The sequence below is a fragment of the Phytophthora ramorum genome (genome assembly GCF_020800215.1).
Source record: "Phytophthora ramorum isolate Pr-102 chromosome Unknown Phyram_PR-102_s0004, whole genome shotgun sequence".
In the NCBI taxonomy this organism is placed as follows: Eukaryota; Oomycota; class Peronosporomycetes; order Peronosporales; family Peronosporaceae; genus Phytophthora; species Phytophthora ramorum.
The window spans coordinates 3766906-3780177 of record NW_027150650.1 but is presented as its reverse complement, the minus strand read 5'-3'; the positions used below and the strand labels follow the sequence as shown (position 1 = coordinate 3780177).

General features: G+C 56.9%; 4 protein-coding genes across 4 annotated transcripts; 1 reads left to right on the top strand and 3 right to left on the bottom strand.

Moving 5' to 3' along the window:
- Nucleotides 1–72: 72 nt before the first annotated feature.
- On the bottom strand, nt 73–3021 carry KRP23_5621 (Calcium-transporting ATPase type 2C member 1; the record flags this gene model as incomplete). Its single annotated transcript, XM_067890710.1, has 1 exon — nt 73–3021. The coding sequence occupies one exon, from the start codon at nt 3019–3021 to the stop codon at nt 73–75; it is 2949 nt and encodes a 982-aa protein (XP_067747234.1).
- A 589-nt stretch (nt 3022–3610) lies between these two features.
- On the top strand, nt 3611–5821 carry KRP23_5620 (Cilia- and flagella-associated protein 206; the record flags this gene model as incomplete). The annotated part of the gene is made up of 1 exon (XM_067890709.1): nt 3611–5821. One exon carries the CDS (start codon nt 3611–3613, stop codon nt 5819–5821), a length of 2211 nt encoding a protein of 736 aa, XP_067747233.1.
- A 131-nt stretch (nt 5822–5952) lies between these two features.
- KRP23_5619 (Alpha-actinin A) lies at nt 5953–9154 on the bottom strand (the record flags this gene model as incomplete). The annotated part of the gene is made up of 3 exons (XM_067890707.1): nt 5953–8562; nt 8638–8757; nt 8834–9154. 3 exons carry the CDS (start codon nt 9152–9154, stop codon nt 5953–5955), a joined length of 3051 nt encoding a protein of 1016 aa, XP_067747232.1.
- Nucleotides 9155–10225: 1071 nt separating this feature from the next.
- KRP23_5618 (COBW domain-containing protein 1) lies at nt 10226–11614 on the bottom strand (the record flags this gene model as incomplete). The annotated part of the gene is made up of 1 exon (XM_067890706.1): nt 10226–11614. One exon carries the CDS (start codon nt 11612–11614, stop codon nt 10226–10228), a length of 1389 nt encoding a protein of 462 aa, XP_067747231.1.
- Nucleotides 11615–13272: the final 1658 nt, after the last annotated feature.

Genomic DNA, 13272 nt, shown 5'->3' with positions numbered 1-13272 from the left:
GCCCCCACGTGTTCGTGTGTGCGGCAGGTATGAAGCGTCAACATAATACACGGGCTCCGCTGTTTCTCTGATCTACACGGTGTCGTTGTCCCACGAGTGTTTCCTCTTCTTTTGCTTGAAGCCAGCGGCGATGGACGCAGAGCGCATTGCTCCACGCAGCTTGCGCACCTGCCACCACTTGCGGATCTCATCGAAGATAAGCACGCTCGAAGCAATACAGCAGACGTACACCAAGTCACCAAGCGTCAGTGCCTCGGTCTGGAAAGTGGCCTGCAGTGGCGGGAAGTAAATCACGAGCAACTGACCCAGCAGCGAGGCGCCTACGGCGTACACGAAAACTGTGTTGGACAAGATGCCGATCTCGAAAATGGACTTGTCGTCTGATCGACACGAGAGCGCATTGAACATGTCGAACATGACAAACGTCGTAAAACTCAAGGTGCGGTCGCGCTTGCTAATGATGCCGTCATCACTCAGCTCTACCCAGAACACGTACAGGGTGCCTGAGACGATAAAGCAAGCCGACGTAAGTACGCGTCGAATCATCGTACGCGTGATGATACTGGCATCTTTGGAGCGCGGGCCCTCCTTCATCACGTCGTGGTCTACAGGTTCAACGCCAAGACTCTGGGCTGGAGGTCCATCCATGATGATGTTGATCCACAGAATTTGCATGGCGTTCAGCGGAGACGGCAGGTTGAACAACGTGGAGAATGCGATGAGGCACAGGGCTGAGATGCTTGTGCTGAGCTGGAACCGCAAAAAGTGCTTAATGTTGTGGTAGATTGACTTGCCCTCTTCCATGGCGCACAGGATCGTGCTGAAGTTGTCATCCAGCAGAATCATATCAGCCGCTTCCTTCGAAACATCCGTGCCACTTGTGCCCATTGCAATGCCAATATCTGCCGCCTTCAGAGCGGGTGCATCGTTCACACCGTCACCAGTCATGGCTACCATCAGTCCTGCCTCTTGGAAAGCCCGCACGATCTTCAGTTTGTGGCGCGGGGACGTACGGTAAAACACACATGTCTTCAGAATGCGTTGCTCCAACTCCATCATCTCCATGATCTCAAGCTCCTGGCCAGAAATTACTAGTTCGTCCACGGCCTTGATTCTCTCGTCGTCGCACTCTACGCTGCCGAAATGGTCGTTTGAAATGATGCCCACCTTGGTGGCAATTGCAATGGCCGTCTCTTTGGAGTCCCCCGTGAGCATAACAGTCTTGACCCCGCTCAGAGAAAGCTCCAACACAGACTTCTCAACTTCAGCACGAGGCGGATCTGAGATTCCCACAAGTCCAGCGAAGACCATACCACGATCTGAGTGCTCACCGAACGATAATGCCAACACACGAAGTCCACGTGCCGCCATTTGCTGGGACGCCACAAAAATGCGTTCACGGTCTCCTGGGGTCATTTCCTTTTCGCGGCCGCAATTATCCTCAATCTTATCGCAGCGTGACAAGATAGCTTCCGTCATACCCTTCAGGTACCAGCGAGAAGGGCCCCCCATCGGTGGCTCACAGCACACTGCCATCCATTTCTTTTCCGAGCTAAAGGGAACTTCGCTAACACGGCGGAATTGCTGAATGACCGATGGGGTAATCCCCACCTTCTGCGCACACAACAAAACAGCACCCTCCGTAGCTTGGCCCAAAACTTCTCGGTCCACGATAGTCGCGTTGTTGCACAGTGCACCGGATAGGAGGCAGTGATAAACATGGGGGTGGGATTCCTCGGTAACGGGTTCACCACGCATAGTCACAGCCGAACGCGCGCTCTTCTTGGGCATATCTAGCGTCTGTGATGGAGAACGCACTCGCTCGCCAATACCGTTCACCTCAGCGGTCACAGTTTCAAACGGAACGAAAATCTCGATCACCTCCATCTTGTTCGTCGTGATCGTGCCAGTCTTGTCCACACAGACCACGTTGATGCATCCCAGCGCCTCGACGGCAGGCAGCTTTTTCACGATGGCATGGCGCTTGGCCATCTTCATCACACCGAATGCGAGCGTAACAGTCACACATATTGGTAGGCCCTCAGGGATGGCCGCCACAGCCAGCGAGACGCCAATTTGCAGCATGGTGAGCATGCCTTTGTGTTGGATCACTCCAATGACCACGATCACTGCGATCACACTAAGCGAGAACATGCTGAGATGCTTGCCCAACGTGTCCATGCTGTTCTGCAGCGGCGTCTTGCGTTCCTCCACCTTGTGCACAACATCAAAGACTTGTCCGAATTCGGTGCGGGAGCCTGTACCGACCACCACAGCTCTCCCACGGCCAGCTCGCACCAGCGTACCCATGTAAATCACATTCTTACGCTCTGCAACCGGGTGCAAGTGACTGTCCGCGATGGCTCCAGTGATCTTGGCCACGGGCGCGTTTTCTCCCGTCAGATTCGACTCGTCGACTTCGAGCTCAACAGCTTCAACGAGCCTCGCGTCTGCTGGTACGCGGTCCCCCACATCCACGACCACAATGTCTCCGGGTACAAGCTCCTTGGCCAGCATGTCGATGACCGCGCCGTCTCGCAGCGCCTTGCAGCGGGGCGGCACGAGCTCCTTGAGCGCCTCCAGCGTCTTCTCCGAGCGGTATTCCTGCACGAACGCCACGGTGACCACAATGGTGATGGCTACGGCGATGGACACGGCGTCGTCCGTGTGTCCCATAGCCACGCTCACGACCCCCGAGGCCATGAGCAGCATGATGAGCGGGTCCTTGAACTGGCTCACGAACTTGATGACGATGGACTCGTCCTCGTCGCCCGCCAGCTCGTTCAGCCCGCACTCCTGCTGCCGCTCGCGCACCGCCAGCTCCGACAGTCCGTAGTTGGCGTCCACGCGCAGTTCGCGCGTCACTTCCTCGTAGGCGCGGGACGACGCCTGGCTCAGCACGCCGCCCTCCAAGCTCAGCAGAGACAGCGACAGCGCCTGGCCGTTGCTCAGCGACAGTGACGGAGAACCGTCAGAGTCCTCGTCAACTGTGATCTCCAAGGCGCTGGAGTCCGTCGCCATGGCTAAAACGTTAGAGGAATCTCGGAGAGCAATTTCTTGGGCTGCAGAGCGTGTGCGAAGACCGAAGACGGGTTAATGCACGCGGAGAGGAGAGAGTCACGCGGTGTGTATCGAAACACTCGGAGAATCCAGGGCGAGGAACTCCGAGAGGCAGGTGGAATGGCGCAGCACACAACGGCGACCTGCTCCACGATCGATTTTCCCAAAATGGCACGGAAGTCAGCGTCGGTTGCCCTGGGCGGTGGCATCAGCCGCTGTTAACAGCAAGAAACGACAGTTTGTATAGAACAGACACTGCGTTTGGACACTGAAGAGAAATTCCGCGTTGTGATTCGTTGAAAAGAGAGTGGAGTTGAGCCAATGGATGTGTGGTAAATTGTAGCCATGTGTAGAGTGGGACGCTGACGTGGCGGATCGACTTCAACCAGGTCAAGTTGCAATCTTCTCGCGAGGTGGTTTCTGCTATTTATTTATTGGCAACGTTGGCGACACATGCAGAAGCTTGGAAATAGACGCAGCACATCGCATCTCCGTGGCCATTCTCCATGCTCTCTCGCTCCTCAGTTGGCTATTTGCAGTAGAGACGGCCATGGAAACCGCTCAGCGCGTGGTGGCGGACATCGTGGCGCGATGCAGGTACCGTGGTGTGGAGGTGTCCGAGACTCTGGCTGCGTTCACAGCGCGACTGGTGGTGCACCGCAGTCGACGCCATCTCGTGCTGGAGCAGCCAATGTCCGCTGAGGACGAGTTGTACCTGACCGAGCAGTGCGAGAAAGCTCTTCTGTGCGACGATGACCCGGCGATGGAGACCGTCAAGATGCAGCTCGAGTTCGACTTCACATACGCCAACTTGGAGGAGGAGCTGCGCTCTCGGAAAGAACGCAAGGAGCAGGCGGTAACGAAGCTGCAGCGAACCATTTCGTCGCTCGTGCCTGAGAAGGCCACGGACTTTGAGACGCTCTCGACGCTCTATAAACACATTTTCACATTGCTCATGCTAGATGCTGACGGGCTTGGAAGCAGTAGCAACGACGATGACAGAGACAACAACGGAAAACACTACAGCAACTCCAGTAAGCAGCAGGCGGACCGCCGCTCGATGGAGAAAGAAGTCGCCGCCGCACTCGAGAGCGTCTTCCCACGCATCGGTTTAAAGTCTTTCGCAACGATGTCGCCCGACGACAAACGCTTCCAACTGGACGAGCTCATGCGTATAGTCGAGGGCATTCGCCTGTTCAACAAGGAACTGGGCAAAGGCGGCGCAGGAATCCCTGCTAGCGCTCGAGATATCCAGGACAACGTTGCCGCGCTGGCTAAACTTGTGCGAGACGAGGCTCGTGACGCCAACGAGATCTGTACGCAGTACACCGAGGTGCTGCTGCACGTGCACCACCAGCTAGGTGAAAGAGGAGAGGGCGTCGAGCGCTCTGATCCTCTACCGAGTTCTGAAGAAGTCGCGCGGTGGCAGGACGAGCTGAGCAACCGACGGCAGTTCCTGTCATATCTGCAGAGTCTTGAGGAAGATATTGCGTTCTCGCACGAAAAGGTTGGCACACGGCTTCAAATGTTTCAAGCCGACATGAGCGCGCTGCAGAATCTCGTCGGAGCGCGTACGTCGCTGCCAAAGTCGCATGTATATCCGCTCTTTGAGGCTGTCTCGCGCTCGTGGGCCGAGCTGCACCAAGAGCACGAGCTGCTGCAAGCCCGTGCCCGAGCTTTGCGGTCGTTGCTACGCTTCAAGTCCACCTTCACACGTACACTGTCGCCGGACTCATCCATCGTGCGGCAAGCTCGACGCGGAGGCTCCATTCCGACCGAAGACCTCTTCTCGCATGTGGAGACGTTTCCAGCGGAGAAGCAGCTGACCGCTGACGGCAAGACTCGAGGCTTTGGTCTAGTAGGTGACGATCTCGACGGCGACGAGGACGACAGCAACCCGAACGAGGAAGAAGGCTCGGGCTTTCCTATTCGAATGCCTGTGGAATCGACCCCAGAGTTCATGCAGCTGCCACTCGAGTACCAGGGCTTCTGTCCGTGGACAGTTGTGGAGCGTGGAGGGCTATTACTGCCTGGAGATCCGTCACTTGGTGTTGTGCAGTACCGCAACGCTTACCACGTCTTCGTCAACGAGCGTGCCCTGGGCGAGTTCATGATCCACCCGCGTCGATACGTCCAGGGAGTACTGCACCGCGCCGCCCGCCAGCCAGCGCTGATTTACCTGCTGCGTCTGCAGGAGTCGTTCCCGAACATCACGCTGTCTTCGCTGCTTAAAATGTGCCAACGCTTCCGCGCTGAAGGAGCTCGTGGGGTGCATCCGTTGTTGGCGCCTCCTCCGTCGCAGAAAGTGGACGCCAGCACAGCCACGCCGACACACTTCGTGGAGAAGCGCATCGACTACAACTACGACTGGAACGAGTGGAATCTCCGGCGGAAGGCCATCAAAATCGCCAACCTTCGGCACTGCCGCACCGTCGGCGCGCAGACAACGCTCAGCAGCTTCCGTCGCGAAGTCGATACGCAGGTTTACCTGCCTGCCGAGGTGGGCTGCCAGACGAGCAAGGCACGAGGTACCAATCCACCGCGAGTCACCACCTTCTTCACTGGACTGCGCCGGGGCCACGTGTACACCATCAACGACGCCAAGCGCGCGGAGGCCAAAGAAGCCAAACAAGTCGTCAACGGAGCTGAGTACAAGAGCCGCCGTTCCAGACACTACAAAGACGACGCAAAAGAGGGTAAAGCGGTCGAAGAAGACGACAATCAGCCGGCCATCGTCTCCTACACGTTTGATTTGTCATAGTAAAATTGTTTTTATCTAAAAAAAATTCGAGCCATAAAAAATTAGGCGACTTGAAAGTAAAGCTCACGATGCGGAAGGGGAACCATACCACCTGATCCGACGTAGGGCGGGGCACTTGAATCCATGGCCACCTACACGCTGAAGATGAAGTCCGTGAACTTGTCAGTGTCCACTGACTTGCCGTCGGCCTCCAGAAGCTCCGGGGCGTTCTTCTTGATAAATTCGATCTGCGATGCATCGAAGCGCTCCTCAATCTGCTCCAACGTCAACTGCTCACCAGTGAGGATGTCCAGAGCCTCGTGCACATCATCCCTCGTGGAACCGCTTTGCAGTTGCTCCGTGCAGAAGGTAGAGAACTCCTCGAACTTGATCTCGTCATTGTCCTCCTCGTCGATCTTGTCAAAGTAGTCGTGGCAGTCGTCCTCACTCAGGCTCAGGCCAAGACCCCTGCACGCCATGATGAATTCGTCACGAGCGAGGACACCGTCGTTGTCAAGGTCAAAGTGGTCGAAGACCTCCTTAATCTCCTTCGCTTGCTGCGGGGTCAGGCTGCCAACCTCGCTCAGAGCCAGCTCCTTCTCCAGCGACTTGACCTTGTCGCGCACAGCCATCTCAAGCGAGGTAAACTGCGCACGCAGTCCGTGGATCGTGTCCGTCGTGAACGGGTTCGTGTGCACCTGCAGCCGCTCCAACTCCTCGTTAATGCGCTCCAGCTTTTCCATGTCCTCAGTCAGAGGAGTCATGATCTCCACAGCCTTAGCCTTGGCCTCCTCGACCTTCTGTGCCTTAGCTTCTACTTCAGCTGTCACGTCCATCGACTTATCGCCCTCTTCGCTCTCCGGAGCCGTTTCAGTCTCGACAACAGGCTTCACGACTGCCTCAGCGGCAGGCGTCTCAACACCGGTGATCTCAGGGTCTTCAGACTTCCCCTCGATCTCCTCCTCCAGCACGACGCCAGTGTTGGCTCGGAAGAGGCGATAACGGAGCTTCACCATCGAGTTGAACTGGTCCTTGAGAGAACCCTCGACGACATTGATCGACTGCGTGCTCTGAGCGCAACGTTCCTTGATGCGAGTGGACACCGTCGCAAACTCGCGGCAGACCTCATCGCGCTTCTCCACGTTCGCGAGCTCCTCTTCGTAGTAGCCACGCTTCTCGGCCAGGGAGTCCAGCAGCTTCTGTACACGAGTGTTGGTCTTCTCGATCAGCGCCACGTCGCTAGCGCGGCCAGCGTCCGCGAGGATTTGCTTCTTCTCGATCAGCTTCTCGTTTTCGCTCACGACGGCGTTTTGCACCTTGGGGACCAGCACGGTGTCGAACTTGTGCTTGGCAGCAACCACACCGGTCTTGGACACGTCCTGAAGCTTGATGGCGGCCTCCACTTCCTCGTCCATCTCCTCAATAACGTACTTCAGGTTTCGCATCAGCGCCTTGGCGTCCTTAGCCACCGCATCAACGTTCTGCTGCAGGCGCAGGCTCTCCTCCAACCTCGTCTTCACGCCCTCGACCTTGTTCTCAGCCATGCCAACGAAGCTCTCCATAGCCTTTACACGATCGAGCGTAGCCTTGGTGTCCGAGTGCTCCTCCGACAGTCCATCGGCCTCGCTCACAACCGTGGCCAACAGCTGCTTGTAGCGCGGGAGCTCGATGTCCTGCAGGAACGCAACACTCTCAAGCTTCTCCTCTGCATCGGCGGTGGACGTGACCGCCAGGTCCTCGGCAAAGAGAGACAACGCCTCCTTCTCCTTAGCCCAGCCCTCAACCTTCTCCAGGTCTTTCACTACCTTGGTCAGGAAGATCTCCGTCTTCTGGTAGCTCTCCAGGTTCTGGCGCAGCTTGAGCTCAAAGGCCGTCTCAAGCTCGTCCAGCTGGGCCTTCAGCGCCTGCAGCTTCTCAATAGGCGGGTCCAGGTTCGGCACCGCGCGTCCGTTGTTCTTGCAACTGGCAATCCAGCGTCCGGCGCAGCCTTCCACAGCCACGAACTGCGCCTCGCGCGGGGGCTTCTCGTTCTTCTTGTAGTCCAGGTGGCGAGCCAGCGCCTCCTTGATGTCCGGGATGTGGCGCGGCTGGCTGAGCGTCTGAAACCGCTGCGTCTGAATCGTCAGCCACTCCAGCAAGCCTGACGCGTTCTGTTTGAACTCGGCCGCCAGCTCCTGGTGGCGCTGCGCGATGTTGAGCGCCTTGGAGATCGTCGTCACAGCCTTCTTCTTCTGCACGCCCGAGGCGAACTCCTTGAAGAGGAGCGACACGTACGTGGTAATACTCTTCTCATCGGGCTTGAGCTGTCCAGCGACGTTCTCGACCTCGAGCAGCTGCGGGATGCGGAACTTTTCGCGCGCAATGTCGAACGCGAGCTTGACGTTCGTCTGCGGGTCCTTGGGGTTGAGCTGGTTGAAGTCAATGAGCGTGGGCGCATAGCGGTGGATGAGCGCGCAGAAGGCCATGCCGTCGGCCCAGCTGCTCGAGAAGTTCTTGACCTGGACGGTCGGGTAGTCGGCCAGCGAGCGGTTAACCCAGAGCAGGAGGCCGTCCTTGCCGGAGACGCCCTCCACGTCGATCTCAGCCACCTGGAAGGCCTTGATGAGCGTCCACATGAGGCCGAGCACGAGCTTGTTGTTGCCGTCCAGGATGTCAGACGAGCCGATGTTGGTCACGTTCACGTTCTTCTTCTGCATGAAGGTGAAGGCGAAGTTCAGGTTCTCCATCTTCTGGATGCGCATGCGCGGCTTCTTGTTGAATTTCTACAGCCACACAACAAAGATTGGGGTTAACAACTAGCCCTACTAGAAGTGTCTTTGAGGGGCGACTGCACGTACGCGGCACACTTTCTCGCGGCAGATGATCTGCAGCAGCGAGATGAGGCGGATGCCGTCCTTCAGGTCCTCGTACAGGTCGTCGATGGTCATGCGTTTGCGCGACAGGTACGTGTTGGCCCACTGCAAGAGCGGCAAGAGACGTTAGTTTGGCGTCTCTAAACGCATGTACCTACCCCCTTCATCTACAGCCACGTACTCGTGTGAACGTGTTCTTCTGCACGTCGACCCACTCCTCGTTGTATCCGGCCATGCTGTCTGCGGTGCTGAGGCGTAGAACGGCTTCTTCTTCTGCTTCGGGTTCGCTCTCTCTGGGAGTCTCGTCTTTGGGGGGAACTAGCAGCACTTGCACTGGGGCCACGTCTCGATGGGAACCTGTTCTTGTTTGCGAGGCTGTGGTCGGCCTGGGCGGTTCGCTTCGACTGCGCGCCTGTCTCGCGGATTCTCGATTGGCCTGCTTGGTCCAGAAAGCGGCGAGGCCTTTGACGCTCGACTGGCACTCGGCCGGATCGAACTCCATAGGCGCTGAACAGTTAGATTGCGTATGAAGCCCGAGCCCTCCGTGGAAGGCCCGTAGAAGAGCAGCGTTTCACTTGGCTTCAGTATGCAGACCCGCGGGTCGCAAACCCACGACAAGGGAGTCGTACAGAAACGCTGCGACGGCAGAAAGATAAGAAAATCCGAAGCCTGCTTTGCAAGTCTCGGCAGGATTCACTTGCAAGCAATGGGGACATGAGGGTGGCGATTCTTCTCTTCTCGCTGATTTCCCTCGCGGCGGCAGCGGCGAAGAAGGCCCCGCTGGCCGGTTTCAGGGCGGGCGAGCGGGTCTCGTTTCGCGCTCGATGCGACAGCGGCGCACGCCAGCGCCTCTGGACGTTTTCGGGCTCGCATGGACTTTATCGTCGACGACACAGCCGCTGCTCGAGCACGGCAATGGGGCTTGAAACACCTGAAAAGCGTCGTGCAAAGCCTCTTGGAGTAGTCGAGCAGTGCGAACGAACGCGGTCTTGTCAATGGGACAGCAACTTCAACTGCGCTACGACGTCGTAGGCACGAACGACGCAGAAGCGCAGTTGATGCATGTGCAGCTTGCCTGCAATTGCGATCTTTCAACAGCGACGCGCTGTAATGACGGACATGTTGTCGGGGCGGTCATTACCAACGCGTTTGCCTCGCCAGCCTGTGGACGAGCAAATGATTTGGGTTTTCGTCGTCGGAACTGCCGGTTCCTCGACACAACGACGGACTTGCCGCCGTTGCCAGGTTGACGTGAGAGTTGACGTGGCAGCCGTGCTGGCCAGGAACCGCTGCGGCGGCAGCTCATTTCCGACGAGCATGGCGCGGGCTATCCGCCACAACCGCGCGCAGGCTTCAACTTCCGCACAGCTTCCGACACCGCTGCATGCATACGGACAGCGATCGACCAAAAGTGCATGTGATCGGCTTCGCTTCGTCTGCATTGTAAATGCGGGGCGGGAGCTTAGTCAAGATTTGAGCTCGAACGCTTTTGACTGCTTGAAAGCTATGACTGAAAATGTGCAACTTGAAAACTCTCCCTCCACTATTACATGAATCGCTCTTAGACTCCTTCCTAGGCAAGTATGTGAACCAGTGCGAGACGGTGCGTGGCCTTCGCTTCCTGCTTCGTCTCCAGCGCTCGTACGAGCCCGGCCTCGTCGACCGGGGCCCAGATAGTGCGGCCGCTGTCGAGCTCGATCGCGTACGGGTTGCCCTGGTCCCAGAGCTGCACGATCGTTCCCGGCTGGAAGCCTTGGTCACCCGTGTTGGCCATGACCCTGTCCCCCACTCGGAACCGCAGGTCCTTAGTAGCTCTGCAGGCCAGGAACCCTTCGGTGAGTGCCGTACGGTCGAGGTTTTTGCCGATGAAAACGAACCGCGTCTCGCGGGTCTCGCCTGGGGCCCAGTTGTCGGCAAACCGCCCGTTGAAGAGCGTGTGCACCCCCTGGAAAACGTACTTTCGGTCGATGCCGGCAACGTTCACCACGCCCTTGTAGCGCAGCAGGTCATCGCCTTCCGTCTCTAGGAGGTCGTCGATCCACTCCTCCAGCAGCGCCACCAGAATCGGTTCAGGGAGACTCAGTCCCACCGATGACACCAACGAGTGCTTGTGCCGATGCCCGCCGTGGTGTGCGCCATCATGCTTGTGTTCGTGCTCGTGTCTGTGGTCATCACCTTTCTTCTTATCCTCGTGGCTGTGCTCGTGGGAGTGGCTGTCCTTCTCAGCTTTGAGGAAGCCAGGCTGCCTCTTCAAAATGGAGTCCAGGTCGAACGTCTGGACGTTGAGCAGCAGCGCTGGGTCTACCCGACAGTGCAGGCACTCGGTGATCGAGACCGCACCGTTAATGCCACGAATACGAGTGCGGACTTCCTGGAGCTCGGTCGAGCTGACCAGGTCCGTCTTGTTGAGCAGCACGCGGTCAGCGAACGCGATCTGCTCCTGGCACTCATGTTCAACCCCGGCACCCGGGCGCAAATGCTGCAGGATATGCTTCGCGTCCACGACGGTAATGATTCCGTCCAGCTCGCACGTCGCCGCAACCAGCGGCTCGGCGAAGAAGGTCTGCACTACGGGCCCAGGGTCCGCCATGCCGGTGGTCTCGATGATGATTCCGTCCAACTGGTTGCGGTCTCCATTACGCTTGAGGATCTGCGCGATCAGCCGAACCAGGTCGCCTCTGACAGAGCAGCAGATGCAGCCGTTGTTCATGGTCAGCACCTCCTCGCCCATATTGAACTTGCGGCTTCTGGAGTCGCCTCCGCCGATGTCGCTCGGGCTGGTGACCTGCCGAATGAGTTGGTCGTCCACGCCCACTTCGCCGAACTCGTTCTCGATAATGGCGAACTTCTTGCCATGATTCTCAGTCAGAAGATGGTTCAGTAACGTTGTCTTGCCACTACCGAGGAAACCCGTGAGGATTGTCACGGGGAGCTTCGATGTAGTCATGGAGCGCTTGGACATCGTGGTCGTTGCCGAGGCGAAGGTTGCGATGGGTACTCGAGTGGGTGGACGAATGAGAAATGGAGAATAACAAACAAGGCAACCCCAAAGTTTGTCGAGCAAGGGACATGTAATACCAAGAGCCCACGGTGGTCCACGACTCGCGAGCTGGTTTCGGTTGATCTGTAGTTGTTCGCCGCTTCTGGTAGCCGCCGTCGGAAAGGGTTCGAGTTGCGTGCTTTGGCGCAAAAGGATACCGGTATGGGCCACTGCCTTCCTTCCTCCCAGCATCCGCCGTCGGCATCGCCAGTGAACCTCTGTCGTTGGCCGACGGGCGGATCGTCTGAAGCAGCAAATGGACCGATTTTCCGACGGCGGGTAATGCATGTTCCGCCGCGTACAACTTCAACATCTAAGTTTCCGTTGGCCACAACTTACTTACTTGCTAATAGATCGACCGTCTGCATTGGTGACTACGGGGCAATCGTCATCGTATCAGGTTTTCTTGCTGAGAATGGTGAACCTCCTCAGCGCTTCCAGTGGAGGTATCTGCGCCAGCATCGTCGTTCGTGGCGTAGGAGGTTGAATATCCTACAAGTGAGTGCCGCCGCACTGAGTTGACTCACAGCGAATGCACTCTCTGTACGGAGTCCGTACTACGGACACACAGAGTATGAAAATCCCACATCACCTCGAAAGCAATCGATGCACGTACGGTCGTCATAGAGCTTTCTTGTCGTGCAGTAGCCTACTGCCAGCAGGTCGCACCAAGATTTTCGCTGAGGCAATCGGTGACTGGGTGCAAGGGACATCCCAACTGGGGTGTAAGTCACAAACGCTATCAAGAAACAGGTTAAAAAGACGACCCGAGTAACCTTCTGCGACCACCACCTTCGTATAATTTGCAGCTCAAGATGGTCTGGGTTCAAACGGTAGTAAGCATGAAAACTTCACCCCAGGTTGGAGATACATTCATGAAGATGGCGAGCGTCTCAAGACAGAAGAATCAGAGAGTACCAGCGCTGTCGAGATGTGCCTAACAGGAGCTCACTAGTATAGACCGACTCAAAAGAGCCTGATCGAGCGGCGAGTACCCACCAATATCTGCAGCCCCATATTCGCAGCCACACCAGCAAGAAAGTAACTAGCAATAGACAGGCATCAGAGAGCTTTACCTCTCCCCATTTCTGAGAGAAATGGTCATGCTAGTCCACTGACCCAGACGTGCTTCACTTTGACGATCACGACTCATCGCAATTATTGCGAGGATGCAGAACGAGGCGGCAAGGGTCCCCTCGATTCGAAGCATGCGCGCCAACGGCATCTGGGCTGAAGTCTTATAATCAGAAAGAAGTTGCAGTGATGTCAATTCAGGCTGAGTCAGCTTGCCTAAGCATGGCTAGTCATGTTACGATTTCTGTCTGTCGCCTCGAGCATCGGCACGGAAGACATGGAGCAACGCCACATGCGCAGATTGTAGGTGCTTGAATCGCATCCGATGATACCCATCCAGATGTGCCCACAGACGCTGGGAGATTTTGACGACACATGTCATTTTCGAGCTTTTGATACGTGTACAGCAAAACACGAGCAAAACTAACTTAGACAAGTCGAACAAATGCTCTAGCTTATCATTTCCTATTATTCACCAAACAACTGCATGCAATGCTGCCTCCAGT